This window comes from Hylobates moloch, unplaced genomic scaffold (genome assembly GCF_009828535.3).
Source record: "Hylobates moloch isolate HMO894 unplaced genomic scaffold, HMol_V3 SCAFFOLD_12, whole genome shotgun sequence".
NCBI classification, from domain to species: Eukaryota; Metazoa; Chordata; class Mammalia; order Primates; family Hylobatidae; genus Hylobates; species Hylobates moloch.
The window spans coordinates 6,957,050-6,972,250 of record NW_026652287.1 but is presented as its reverse complement, the minus strand read 5'-3'; the positions used below and the strand labels follow the sequence as shown (position 1 = coordinate 6,972,250).

The 15,201-nt window shown below is 44.0% G+C and overlaps 1 protein-coding gene across 7 annotated transcripts in view; it reads left to right on the top strand.

The window, feature by feature from the left end:
• The window catches only part of TMEM132B (transmembrane protein 132B), a 497,414-nt gene extending 482,760 nt beyond the window's left edge, over positions 1-14,654 (top strand). For all 7 annotated transcript variants that reach the window (XM_058426040.1, XM_032168292.2, XM_058426041.1 and 4 more), the window contains 4 exons: positions 4,438-4,643; positions 10,611-10,881; positions 12,364-12,555; positions 13,485-14,654. In XM_058426040.1, coding sequence (XP_058282023.1) covers positions 4,438-4,643; positions 10,611-10,881; positions 12,364-12,555; positions 13,485-14,630 — 1,815 coding nt within the window. In that variant the 3' untranslated portion in view covers positions 14,631-14,654. The remainder of the gene's footprint in view (positions 1-4,437; positions 4,644-10,610; positions 10,882-12,363; positions 12,556-13,484) is intronic.
• The last annotated feature ends 547 nt before the right edge of the window (positions 14,655-15,201 follow it).

Sequence of the window (15,201 nt, the reverse complement as noted above, 5' to 3'; positions counted from 1 at the left end):
GGTCCAGGTGGGCTGCTACAGCGGTTCCTCTAGGTCATCAAGGGCCCAGATTCCTTAGCTTCCAGGGTCAGCCTGGCCCACGGCTGGCTCCCTCAGGGCTCTGGGATCCCTGCAGCATTTCCTGTTATCAGTTCCCACACGACAACATCCAGTGGGAGGAGGAGGTGCCACTTTCAGTGAGTCTCTGATCAAGGAGATGTTTCCCAGAAGCCCCAGTAGCCTTCTCACAGCTCACTGGCCAGAGTGAGAGTGCATGCTTTCCCCTAAACCAGTCACTGGCAGAGAGGATGGAGGTTTAATGATGGAGTTAGGGAGGCCTGTGGTGAATGGAGGGCAGTGGATTTCCTGGAGAAAACATTAGTATTAGAAAAGAGGAGGCCGGGCGCGGTGGCTCACGCTTGTAATCCCAGCACTTTGGGAGGCCGAGGCGGGCGGATCACTAGGTCAGGAGATCGAGACCACGGTGAAACCCCGTCTCTACTAAAAATACAAAAAAAATTAGCCGGGCGTGGTGGCGGGCGCCTGTAGTCCCAGCTACTCGGAGAGGCTGAGGCAGGAGAATGGCGTGAACCTGGGAGGCGGAGCTTGCAGTGAGCCGAGATCGCGCTACTGCACTCCAGCCTGGGCGACAGAGCGAGACTCCGTCTCAAAAAAAAAAAAAAGAAAAAAAAAGAGGAAAGTGTATGTGTGTCGGGCAGAGGCGCTGGCGCATAGTTGACTGGCCAGTAGAAAACCAGTTATGAAGGACATCAGATCACATCCTGAGAAGACCGTGGCGTGGCCTTGGGTTGGGGCTAAGCCTAGGAGAGCTCAGGGGAGCAGTGAAGACATATGAAGAGGGGCCTGTGCCGGGTAGGGAGGATGTGCAAGGTGAGGCCAGAGAAGGAGGCAGGTCCAGGGCATTAGGGCCTGGTAGGCCCCTGTAAGGCGTTTGGATTGTATCTGGTGTAGCAGAAGAAGTTCCTGGAGAGGACAGAGGTGATCAAGCAGAGGAGACAGCCCTGGGCCGGCAGTCAGCAGTCAGGTGCTGGCTCATAGTGTTAGACACATGCAAAATGCTGTGCAAGAGGTGGTCCCTTTCTCTACGCTGGATTCAGTACAGGTAAAATGAGGCTATGGCACCCCCCTTGTGGCATTACCGTGGGACTTATCGCATTGAAAGGAGAGTGTTGCGACAATGAGGTCCTGTACAAGTATGAGCTGTCTTGTTCTCAATATTTGAGATAGTTATAAAATCCCTGTGAACACTGAGTTAGTACTGAATCTTTGCTTGTAGGAGAAATACACACACACACACACACACACACATACACACACACACACACACCTAATAGACTGTAATCTTCTATTACAAAAGAAATATTGAAGTTTGGAAGTCTTAGGTGACTTGTCTGAGGCTGCCTCACTAACAGGTGCCAGAGTAGGGATTCAGATTCTGTCCTACTGGATCCAGCACCCAAGCTGAAGCTTCCCACACTGTGCTCCGCTGCCCCCTATATTGTCCATGCTCTGGTCTTTGTATGACAGCTGAGACAAGAAGGTAGAGCGAGTACTTGCTTGACCTCAATTGGGGATGCGTGCGTGGCAGGTGGTTCAAAATTTTCCCCTCTCTGTGCGATTCCACAAATGACCAAAAAGGCACTGCAAGTACTGACTTTGGGGTTATAAATAACTTTTAGGGAGTAGATGAGTTTGCAAATATGGAATCCACAAATAATGAGGGTCATCTGTAATTGGTGAGACCATGAAGTGAGAAACTCTGGTTTCTGTATATCTAATATATCCTTTGTACATTGTTAGATACCTCAAGTCTTAGTACTCAATGTGATTAGCCTTATTTGTGCTGTTTTAATTGAATTACTTAAAATGGAGGACATACACTTTTTTAAGGGTATGCATATCCCAGGAGAAAAAACTCAAAAGATAGTCAACATAAAGAATTGCTAAGCCCTCTTACTTTGTTATATTTTTAATTAATTTATTTTTTCCATATGGGCTATACATCACTTCCTAAAAGATGGGACAGGTTTAAGACTGTAGTGCTCCAAAACGATGCAGACAGTTACATTACTTCATTCCTTATGAACATAGAAAGGGCCTCACAGTTTCCAAAACTGGTGTGTTCTCTCCAGTGGGATGTGATTCAGAGTGATTTGAAGTGTGATTGGGGGTGGTTGGGTAGCAGTAAACAGGGGAGAACCGTAATTTTCCACAAATGCAAGAGGGTTGAGGTCTGCTCTACAGAACATTGGACTGAGAAAGTTCTAGCAATAGGTGATAACCACCTGAGCTAGGGAGAAGTGAGAGCAGAATTCCCCAATGTATCCACTGCAGGTTTCTAAATCACGGGGGACCTCAACCTCTTTTTTTCTGAGCAGGGTTGGGGGGACTTCCTTCTCTCGAGGTAGTCTGCATGCCACAGGCAGAACAAGCAACGAGTTCAGGGGAAATCAGAGGTCTTACTGAGCCTTCACCTTCTCCTAGTGCAATGCTTCCTTGGGAAGGCAGATATTTCTCTACAATGGGGCTTCCACACCTTGAGTACCTAAATGGATGGCGTCAGGCTCAGCATCGTGTCAGCATCTATTAAAAATAAGAACATGACCCTCCACTCCGTTTTCTTCTCTGAATGGAGATCTTGTTCTCATTATTCTCTTTACAGTCGTGGGCACAATGAAGCAGATTTAACTGCCTCAAACATGCTCTAAAATACAGCTAATTTGCTTGCTTCATTGTTGTTCTTCTCTCTCTTTTTATAAAATAAAGCAAAGAGAGGGATAGAAGTAGATTCTTTTCTTTTTTTAATTTGAAAAGTTAAAGAAATGCCATATTCAGCTCCCCCTGGAATTTTGGGGATGAGAGACACATTAGTTGTCAGGCCTAATGGTAGCTCTATCTACTGCTGTCTTAGGCCTGGAGGGAAAAAGACTTTGGACTGCCAAGTTCTGAGAGGATAGGAAAGGGGCTCCAGAAATGAACTTAGCCAGACTCCAGTAACTCTTCAGCAATCCTTGTTCGTTACTTTGTGGACTGGGATTATGAAGTCAAAGTCTCAATGATTTCAGCAGATCTCCCAGTGAGTAGCCTACATTAATTATACTTAAGGATTCCTAAAGACGTCATTGGTGTTGAGAAGTGGAAGTGACAAGGATCCATCCCTGCAACTGGGGATGCAGGGTGAGTCTTAAGTGTCCCATTAGCTATTTTCTCCTTGGTTTCCATGTCGAGCTACAGTGTAGAGCTGTTGGGTGGCAAAAGGCTGATTTCTTCATTTCCAAGGAAGCACATTCATATTAGTGCCATTTTCTTGGCAGAGGGTGGGGAGGTGGTAATTTATCTCAAACAACTTGGAAGTTTACTCTTTAAGTTTGGAAGTGGGCACTTCTGACATTGTTCTTGAGCCATTCACTTGACCATGTCAAATAGGCAGTTGGGCACGTGTGTCTGGGGCTCCTAAGGGAGGCCTGAGTTGTAGTTACAGATTCAAGTGAGGAAGAGAAGCAACAAGAATAAGTCCTCATTTCTGGCTTGCAAAAGTGGGGCTGTGGTGGCTCCACTGGTTGAGGTGGGGGCCCTGCCAGCAGCTCAGGCTTGACACTGCCCCTTAGCAGTATCAGTGCAAAGGTTGCACACTACTTTTTATTTTCTGTCCTCTGCTCATGAAATGATTTGTAATCCCTCTTTCTTCTCTCCACCTAGATACATAAATATATTTTCCTGATTGTCCAGGAGAGAAAGTCAGCAACAATTTATTTGCTTATCCTGAGAATGTGAAGTAAAGTAGGGACTTAAGTGGTCTAATGCTCAACCTGCTGAAGCATGCACATTAGAGAGGCCACCCCCAAGTGCTGAGTCAAAAGACCATGGTGAAATGCCACATTCATGCTGCAGAATTATAGCTGAATGGGGCAAAAATAATTATATCCATGTTCCTAATGCATTTCACAACTATTTTGCCTACCAGGATTTTAATCTAGTGCAAAGCTCTCCTGATTTTTCAGATATCCTCAGTGTGACTTGAATAATGTGCTTTTTCAGTAACATAAAAACCTTTTATGCATCTTCAGATATGGTGCAAGAGTGAACTATGAGGCACCTGGGGTTTGATTAGCAATCGTTTGAGTACATAAAAAAGGTAAGATAAAGAAAAGCACACATACACACAAAAGGCAACAGAGGTTATATAACTCCATTAAATTATGTTAATGGTTTTACTTGTCAGTATTTTGTAATACAAAATAGTTTTCCTGGAGTCTATTTGTCAGTATTTGTCACTAATTAGTGCCTACAAATTACCTTTTGTACAAGTTCTGTTCATCGGGTTGTTTTGGTGTCTAATAAATCAGAGCTGCTGCAGTTCATGAACTTTCACTGTTGTTGGTTTTTGCTTGTGCTTTTCCTACTGATGCATCTCAAGGTTCTACCTCCTCCCCAAAGGTTTCCAACAACTGTGATTCCATTTTTGTGAATGGGAAGGAAATGAAGAGCAAAGTGGACACAATTGTGAATTTCACCCACCAGCACTTCACCTCCCAGTTCGAGGTCACTGTCTGGGCGCCCAGACTCCCCCTGCAGATTGAGATCTCAGACACCGAGCTGAGCCAGATCAAGGGCTGGAGGATCCCGGTTGCTGCCAACAGAAGGTGAGGAATCAAAGAGAAGGCTGTGGATCCATTTTTCCTGGGGCCCAGATCTTTGTGGGAGGCAAATTGGCCCTCAGGGACTCAAGCCCTTGGGAACCAACATCCATGGTGGGAAGCGTGGTCTGGGCTTTGGGTTCAGATGGATCTGACTTGAGTACTTACTAGCAACTTGACATGAGGAAATTATAATGAAGATGATAATAATAATAATAGTAACAACCTCATAGAATAGTTACTAGGATTCAGTAAAACGAATGCAATACATAACAAGCACCTAGCACAAGATATGGCATTTAGGACATAGCTATTTTCCATTCCCCACTCACTTCACTATTGTTCATTCCTATGTTACTTACTCTCAGTTCCCCTGCTTGTAAATGTCAGCCTCCCTCCATGGAGCACAGTACAGTGGTTAAGACTGTGGGCTGTGGGATAAGCTGCCTGAGTCGTTCCCCACCACCATCCCACGCCAGGCAAGACTCTTCATTTTATTGCCTGAATTTTAACCCCAGCTTTACAACTTGTACCTGTGTGACATTGTGCATGTGATTTAACCTGTCTCTTTCTCAGTTTCCTCATCTATCAATTAGGGATGATAACATTACTGAAGGGTTGTCCCAAGAACTCAGTGAATGGTTACATACTATAGTAGACAGTTCTAAAGATGACTCTCGCCTGTAATCCCAGCACTTTGGGAGGCTAAGGCAGGCGTATCACAACGTCAGGAGATCGAGACCATCCTGGCTAACACGGTGAAACCCCGTCTCTACTAAAAATACAAAAAAATTAGCCGGGCGTGGTGATGGGTGCCTATAGTCCCAGCTACTCGGGAGGCTGAGGCAGGAGAATGTCCTGAACCTGGGAGGCGGAGCTTGCAGTGAGCCGAGATCGTGCCACTGCAGTCCAACCTGGGTGACAGAGTGAGACTCCACCTCAAAAAAAAAAAAATGATAACTCTCCCTCCCCATGATCCCCATCTCCTGCTTCTTCAAACACTAATCTGGTAGTGCTGGGAGGGGATTTTACAGATGTAAGTACAATCCCAAATCAATGGACCTTAAAATACAGAGATTAGCCACGTGGTGGGACCCATCAGATAAGGTCTCTGCAAGCAGAGAGTTCCTGCCAGCTGGTAGCAGAAGGGGAAGTTGGGAAGATTTGAGGATGAGAACGACTTGATGATGTACTGCTGGCTTTGAAGGTGGATTGAGCCACTTGCTGACAAATGTGGATTAAGCCACTTACCGAAGAATGTGGGTAATCTTTAGTAGCTGAGAGCAGCCTCCAAATGACAACCAGCCAGGAATTGGGGCCTCAGTTCTATAACCTTAGGAGCAGAATTCTGCCAACAACCTGGCTGACCTAAGAAGTGGCTTCTTCCCTAGCACTTCCAGATAAGATACCAGCCCAGCTGATGCCTTAATATTGAACTTGTGAATCTCTGTGTAGAGAATTAAGTTGAGCCTGCCTGGATTACTGGCTTGCAGAACTGTGAGTGTGTTAGTGTGGGCATTGCTTTAAACCATGAAGTTTGTGGGCATTTGTTATGCAGCAATAGAAAACTAATACAGAGCCTGTTGCCCAGTGGTGGAATGTAGCCGTAACTCATACCTCAAATGTGAGTGTGCCATTGGAATCAGGCAGTGAGTGGAGGCTGGAAGATTTTGAGGAGAATAATGGAAAAAGCCTCAGTGCCTTGAACAGATTGTTAGTAGAAACATGGGTGTTAAAGATGTTGTACGTGATGCATGAGGATCGTTGTAGAGAAATCCCAAATCACCTTACAGAAAACCGAGATCATTGTGGACAAATGGGAAGTAGAAATCTGAACTTCAAAAATGCTGCCAGTGAGGGTTCAGGGGGAGGTGAGAAGCATGGATTCTGGTTAGGTGGTGACAGAGTGCTTAGCAAGATTGTGCCCTGCTGGTGTGTGGAAAGCAAGTGAGGTCAGATAGTTCGCTGAGGAGAAGTCCAGGCAAACTACTGAATGGGCACTTGGATTCATCTTGCTGCTAATAGCAGAATGCAAGAGGAGAGAGAAAATTTTGGAAGGGCTATGAGACAAAAAGAAACAGGGATCTGATGATGTTGAAATTTTCAGTATTTCCAGACAGCAAATGATGAAGAAATTTTAAGAGATTCACTGTCAGAAAAGTGTGCTCTAAACAAAAGGTCAAGGGTAGATCTCGAAAACCCTTGCTGAAACTTGACGGGCCGCTGGACAAGTACATGACGTCTTCCAGCCTCCACCCAGCCCAGGGAAGTGCCCTTGTCTCCTATGGGCAAATCCAGAGGGATTCAAGTGGGATTCCTGCTTCACTGTGGGAATCTAGTGCCAGGGGAACAAAACAGACCAGAATAGCACCTGAGGGCTCTCAAGCCAAATTTTCATTAGAACCTAAGTGCACAAAAGTAGGCTAGGACATATGCACTAAAACAAAGCAAATTTAACTACAATAGATTTCAGCTGCACCCAGGGTTTCCTGTCATAATGGACAAAATGTCCAGAATATAACTGAAAAAATTCACTCGTCATACCAAGAATTAGATAAACCACAACTTGAATGAGAAAAGACGATCAACTGATGGCAATGCCCAGATAAATCAGATGTTAGAATATCTGACAAGGATTTTAAAGCAGCCATACCAAAGGGAAAAAAAAGCTTTCAGTAAGAAATTACAAATAGCCTTGGAACCAATTAAAAAGGAAAATATCTCAGCAAGGAAACATAACTTATAAAAAAGAATCAGATGTAAATTATAGAAAAATATAGGAAAGAGGGAGAACAAAAGCCCTCAATAGGCTCAGAGTACAGTGGAGATGACAGAGGATAAAATTGATGAACCTGAGGACATACAATACAATTTACTTAATCTAAATAACAGAGAAAATAGTCTTGGGGGAAAAAAGGAACAGAGCATCAGGGACCTGTGGGACCATAACAAAAGATCTAGGATTCACGTAATTAGAATCCGAGAACAAGAGGAGAAAAGCTGTCGGGCTCAAACAGTATTTGCAGAAATAATGGCTGAAAACCTCTCCAGTTTGTCAAGAGACATAAACACATAGTTTCAAAAAGCTTGGGAAACCACAAACATGATAAACCCAAAGAAATCCATATTGTAATTACACTTCTGAAAATTAAAGACAAAGAAAGTCTTAAAAGCATCCAGAGAGAGGTTATACCAATTTGAATGGCAACGAATTTCTTGCCTGAAACCACGGAGGCCAGAAGGATTTGGCACATTTTTCAGGCGCTAAAAGAAAGGAACTGTCAGCCTCAGATTCTTTACTTGGCAAAAGTATCCTTTAGGAATGAAAGGAGAATAAAGACATTCTTACATGAACAAAAACTTGGAGAGTTTGTTTCAGGAGACCTACCTTTAAAGCATGGCTAATGGAACAGAAAAAATTATAATAGAAAACGATTTTGAACTTCAGAAAGGAAAGAAGAATGATAGAATGAGTAAAAACACTGTTAAATAGGATAGACTTTCCTTCGTATCAATTTTTTACATCATGTTTGGTATTCAAAGGGAAAATTATGACATTATCTGATGTGGTACTTAGGATAGACAGAAAAACATACTTAAAACAATTGTATTCTTAAAAGCAGTCAGGGTAATGGGACTTACAGGGAACTAAGGTGTCTACACTCAAAGTAGCAAAGCTTTGGTATCATTAGACTGTAATAAGTTATGCTTGTATGTTAATAAGCTCTATGTATACCATTGCCGATTTCCTGGTTTTGATGTTTTCTTATAGTTAGGAAGATGCTAACTTCAGGGAACTGCGTAAAGAGTGTGTAAGACCTCCTGGTTTTTATTTGTTGTTGTTGTTTTAGCTTTTAGTGAATTTGTAATTATTTTGAAATTGAAAGTTTAAATAAACGAATAGGATACAATCTGTCCTAAAATAACAGGATTGTTTTGTTTCATTACTACAAGATTTCTAAAATCTCATATATTCATTGACCATTATTATGATACTGCCACATTTTAATGAAACACAAGCCTAGTGGTGTTCTTCTTGAATTTTACCCATTAATTTAAAGGAAACTTCCCATTGCTAGCACAAATGGGTCAACTAGTGTCATTTATCATAAAATAAATTTAACTAAAATTATTGCAAAGAAAATTAAACAGTGTTGTTAAATTCTGAGTAGACACTGTTGCCTGCCTATGTGAGCTTGTCTTTATTAACTAATGGAAAGTAGTTAGTTCCGAGAAGCTTTAAAGACCTCCTAGCACAGAACAGAGACATTCCCTGTGACATATTCAGAAGGATTGAAAAATCAAATGGGAATAACTTTTCAGTATGTTATTCAAATTTTTTTTTTAATTGAATGCTATGTTTCTTTGCCACCTAACATCATCTCTCTTACTCATGGAGATACTCATTTCTTACTTTGGGAAACCAAAATTGTTATGCTATTGTGCTGGTGAAAATTTTTTCTATCATTTTATAAATGGTTCTCAGACCTTTCAGGGAGGCGAAATGTAATATAGTAAAGAAGGTGGGTTTTGGTAGTCAAATGGAGCTGTATCCAGACCTGCTAATTGCCAGTTATCTGGGCTACATATTAACCACTCCGAGCCTGGTTTCTTTATGCAAAAATAAGAACATGTTTCATAGCTGTTGAGAAGATGAATGGACTTAGCTATAGAAAGGAAGGGGACACACATGATGGGGCAGCTGGTCTGGCTGTGTGAGCCCTGCCTCGGGAGACAACTAGCTTTGTGGCCCTGGCTGAGTGGCCGCACAAACCATGTCTTGGTTTCCTCGTTGGTAAGATCAGAGAAATAATTCAACCTCGCTCTTTGGGGGTGTGTGAAGATTACATGAATTAAATATGCACGGCTGCCGTGTGCTGCGTGGGCGATCGATGTCTGCTGTCATCCTTATGTAAGCACGTGGAAGAGGACACACACTAGGTCTAATTCAGCACGCATGAGTCACTCCCCTTCTCCCCTTTCTCCCCTGACAGAATTGCCAGGCACTGAGGGCACAGACTGGTCAATAGTCACCAAACAAAGCACTTTCATAAAGGGACACAGGAGGGTCCTGTGGGAGGGGAGGGTTCTGGAATTGCAGAGCCAGAGAGGGTTTCTCAGGGTGGATTGTGGACAGGTGGAGGTTAGAGGATAACAGGTGCCAGGGAGAGAGGAAGGGCCAGAGCCATAAGGAAGGAAGGGAGAAGCCAGGATGGGGAACAGGAGAGACACATTTCAGATGTTTTAGCAGTAGCATGAGCAGGTTTGCTCACAGAGCAGTGATTTTAGATGAGTGTAGGATGGTGGAAGGAGAGGATTGTTTGGCAAACTTTAGGGCCATAAGCTCGAGAAGCTGCTTCTTTCTGTACAGACTCGAAGGCCTCAGCTGATGAGGAGGTCCGGTGTTAGAACCGTCCGCTGCTGATGGTTCCTGGTTGGTCTGGGGTTCCTAAAGGGCCATTTCTGAGGTGTCATCATACCTTGACCTACTTGGTCCTCATGTGGAACTATGAGAGAGGAAAGGGGGTCAGCTGTTCCTATGTTCATTTCCAAGAGGAGGTAGCTGAGCCTGTGAGAGGGTAGAGAACTTGGCATGAGGTCTAATGGGAGGAGTCAAAATGAATCCAAACAGCAGTTCTGACTCATATCTTAGGTTCCTCCATCCCACAGGGGAATGATTTTAAAATTACCAGTTTCCAGGACACTGAGATCAGAGTCTCAGCCTCTGTCTGGGTCAGGAAGGCAGGAGCTGCCCTTGCCATTCCTGTTGCAAGCACAAAGCACATCATCCTCACCAAAGTGTGCTTGTGGAATGAGTGAATGAAGAGGGAACGGACAGATAGCCGAGCAGGTCCGGCAGGAGAAGGACCATTTCATTTCATTCTGTGGGCTCACCTAGAATCTGAAAAACAAGGGCATGTGGAACTTCTTAACAATGAGGACTTTATTCTGTTTTGATTCCTTGTGCTCCAGGCCTACCCGGGAAAGTGATGACGAGGACGATGAGGAGAAGAAGGGACGAGGCTGCTCCCTGCAGTACCAGCACGCCACGGTGCGTGTCCTCACCCAGTTTGTGGCCGAGTCACCTGACTTAGGGCAGCTGACCTACATGCTGGGCCCCGACTGGCAGTTTGACATCACTGACCTTGTGACCGAATTCATGAAGGTGGAGGAGCCGAAAATCGCCCAGTTACAGGACGGCAGGACCCTGGCTGGTCGGGAGCCAGGAATAACCACGGTGCAGGTACACGCCACCACGCCTTGTCACTTTGCCCAACACCAGTCTGTGTTGATAAGTGGCCAGGTAGATGCTGTTGTGCAGATGTGTGTCTGTGTGCACATGTGCATGTGGACATGCATATCAACATGTGTCACTGTGCATGTATTGCATCTGTTTGATTGTAAGAGAATCCTGAGAAGCAATAGAGCATTCATCAATCTTAATAACGTAAACTCAGATTAATTTTTATATTTTAGAGACTTGAGAAAAATACCTAATCCCTTTTACCAAGAAGGCTAAATTAAACATGTAGTGTAAATAATCTTTTCGCCAACATCATACTCTCCATTTTGTATATCACCAATAGAAGGTGATACTGCTGAGAGCTAGTTTTTTCCCTCCTAACCTTGAAGTGTAACCATTTAGTTCTATCATACCTTGTACAGTAGACAAAAATTTTTAAAAATATAGTAATCCATAGCTATTCTTTATCATAGTGATAGTTAAATTATATTCTAGCCAATTTGACAGGATAATTCTGCAGAAATGGTGCAGAATATTTCTTTATACAAAATTAAAATGTTTCTGCTCAGAGTTAACTAAGTCAGATTTTATTATAGCCAAAGCTATATTTTTGGCAAAGCTGGATGACACATGGTGTGTTCTATGTTTTCTATTTTTGTGTAACAAATTACCACAAACTAGCAGCTTAAAAAACACCCGTTAGTCAGCTAATATTTCCGCAGGTCAGGCATCCGCGTGGGCCTGCTGCATTCCGTGCTCAGGGCACCATGAGGCTGCACTCCAGGTCTCGGCTGGCCTGGGCTCTTATCTGGGAGTTTGGGGAAAGGCTTGCCTTCCAAGCTCCTTTAGGCTGTTGGCAGAACTTAGTTCTTTGTGATTTTAGGACTGACTGAGGTCCCTGTTTCCTTGCACTCTGTCAGCCAGGGGTCACTGTGCCCCAAGGCCACCTGCATTCCTTGTCACGTGGTCCCTTCCGCCTTCGGTAGTGGCTGGATGGAGTCATTCTCACACTGTGAATCTCTGACTTCCCCTTCTGCCCCCAGCCAGGAAAAGGTCTCTGCTTTTAAGGACTCATGTGATTACATTGGGTCCACCTGAGTAATACAGGGTGCTCACCCTGTTTGAAGGCCAGCTGTGCCATTCTAAATGTTAGTTGTTGGGAAAATGTTGCTCTTTGAGTACCTAATATCAATGGACAGTTTTTTATTATTGCCTCTAAATTAAATCAAGATTCTCTCAGAAAATACACTGCTGTTATCATGGCATAAATCAGAGGAAACTAAATAGACCAAGATGATCTTTATAAAACTCCTGCAAGTGTTAAGTGTGATTGAACGACAGCATAACACTTCCCTAACCGATTCCCACAGGTGCATGCATTGAGCCGAGGGCTGGGAGAACACTTTGTTGGGAGCCCCAGTTAAGGGATTCATGGTGCTCATGAGGAGCAGAGATGCATGAGCCTCCTCGCTGACTTTTCAGGTCCTCTCGCCGCTGTCGGACTCCATCCTGGCCGAGAAGACGGTGATTGTCCTGGACGACCGAGTCACCATCGCAGAGCTGGGAGTGCAGCTCGTAGCTGGCATGTCTCTCTCCCTGCAGCCTCACCGAGCAGACAAAAGGGCCATCGTCTCCACAGCTGCTGCCCTGGATATTCTTCAGTCCCCACAGCAGGTGAGTGTCCCAGGGGCCCTGCATTCCTCGTCAGTGGAGACGACTTCTCTCTCGGTTAGCACATCCTGCGAAAGAGCAGGAGAGCCCTCACGCCTAGGACTGGGGATTCTTGAAGCTTCTTGCTTCTTATCTGGGCTGCCCTGTCTCTGAGAAAAGTATTCAGTGGCTTAGACACATTTCCTCTTATGTGCTTTTCCACGCCGACCACATCCCCATACGTTTGCTTTCCCCTGGGCTTATCTGTGCCAGGCACAGCCTGCTGCTAGACCGTGACCAAAGGATCACGTGTTTTCACTTCTGCCAAAGCAGGTGGTTTTTGATACTTGGAAATTCCATTTCAGCTACTTAAGCATGGGTAACAGGCACCAAATTGCTGTTTACAATAATTATGGTCAACTCTAAAACGTCCTCCCATATCTAAACTTCTGTAAATTATTTCTAAAGATACCAGAGCCACAGAGCCACTGTGCCATTCAAGCCAGCCAGCCTCACAATGCATCTTCCCGAGTCCTTCCAGCCAGTGCATGTTTTGCTACGTTACCACTGGCTTCTTAATGAAGAATGTTCAAAGTGATATTATCTTGAGCAGTAGCCTGATTTGTTGCACCTGAAACTGATTCAGATAAATTGCCTGATCTTTCAAAATGTTTTTAAAAAGGTCAAAGTCAAATTCTATTGTATGTATGCAATAAATTAATTTATAGTTTAATGCAGTCGTTAAAGTATATTATTTATTCCTTGTACCAGTGAGGCTACAGCACATTATTGATGCTGGTTCAACCAGTTCAAGGCATAACAAGAACTGTTCAAGATTATAAAACTATAGAAATCTCCTTATATTTAAACAATTCATATAGGAAATTATACTTATGTTTTCAAATTTGAAGGAATCTGATTATAACCTAATGCTTTGGTTTCATTTTCCTTAGGAGGCAATAGTAAGTTCTTGGATTTTGTTCAGTGATGGTTCGGTGACACCTTTAGACATTTACGATCCTAAGGATTATTCTGTTACTGTCTCATCATTGGATGAAATGGTGGTGTCTGTCCAGGCAAACCTTGAGTCCAAATGGCCAATTGTGGTTGCAGAGGGTGAAGGACAAGGGCCTTTGATTAAGTTAGAAATGATGATAAGTGAACCTTGTCAGAAGACCAAGAGGAAGAGTGTTCTTGCCGTGGGTAAAGGAAATGTCAAGGTCAAATTCGAACCAAGTAGTGATGAGCACCAAGGAGGCAGCAATGATATTGAGGGCATAAATCGGGAATATAAAGACCACCTCAGTAATTCCATAGAGCGCGAAGGAAACCAGGAGAGAGCAGTCCAGGAATGGTTCCACCATGGCACACCTGTTGGCCAAGAGGAAAGTACCAACAAAAGCACAACCCCCCAGTCTCCCATGGCAGGGAAGAATAAGTTACTCAAAAGTGGTGGTCCAGATGCCTTTACAAGCTTCCCCAGTCAAGGGAAGTCACCGGACCCCAATAATCCTAGTGACCTCACAGTGACCTCAAGGGGGCTAACGGACTTGGAGATTGGCATGTATGCCCTGCTCTGCGTCTTCTGCCTGGCCATTCTGGTCTTCTTGATCAACTGCGTGGCATTTGCCTGGAAATACAGACACAAAAGGTTTGCTGTGAGTGAGCAGGGCAACATACCCCATTCCCACGACTGGGTCTGGCTTGGGAATGAAGTGGAACTTTTGGAGAACCCTGTTGACATTACACTCCCGTCGGAGGAGTGCACAACCATGATAGACAGGGGCCTGCAGTTTGAGGAGAGGAACTTCCTTCTGAACGGCAGTTCCCAGAAGACTTTTCATAGTCAACTACTCAGACCCTCTGACTATGTCTATGAGAAAGAAATTAAAAATGAACCTATGAATTCTTCGGGCCCAAAGAGGAAGAGGGTCAAGTTCACTTCCTACACCACCATCCTCCCAGAGGACGGCGGCCCGTACACCAACTCCATCCTGTTTGACAGCGATGATAACATCAAGTGGGTCTGCCAAGATATGGGGCTGGGGGATTCACAGGACTTTAGAGACTATATGGAAAGACTGCAAGACCAGATGTAAACTCCTTTCTTACGTTTGTATTCACCTTTATGCCTTCTGTTTTTTGAATGCTGGAGCAGTGAGTTTGATCAGCAATAGGGGATGATTTAACAAAGTTTGATTTGTGGAGGTCTGGTGGGATTCATTTCTCAGCAGGTAAAAGAGGTCTGGAGAGCTATGGAAGCTGGGTTTTAAGTCTGGAAATGCCTCTAAAACAGCCACATGTAGGGACTGGAGAAATTCTAAGACAACAGTTTTATGGACTGCCTGATACGAGCTCAGTGCAAATGTATTAAACCTGACCCCACAGACATTGTTAGTCATCTTGTGACAAATGGCCATGTGGAATTAGAAAAGATTTGGGTGTTGATTTTTCTATTCCTAGACCTTTTAAAGCACAGTGGACACTTATTACCCCTTGGCCTGAGTTTAGACATACATGAAAGATGACTGAATGTAGCTATCCTGATTTGTCATGAGCACTGCTCATTATTTTTATATACATTTGCACCTGCACCTGTTCCTTTGACCTCTGGAATTCTTTTTGAAACATGAAGAGAAGAAATTTCAGTCTTTTCCTTGAGCTCTGTTT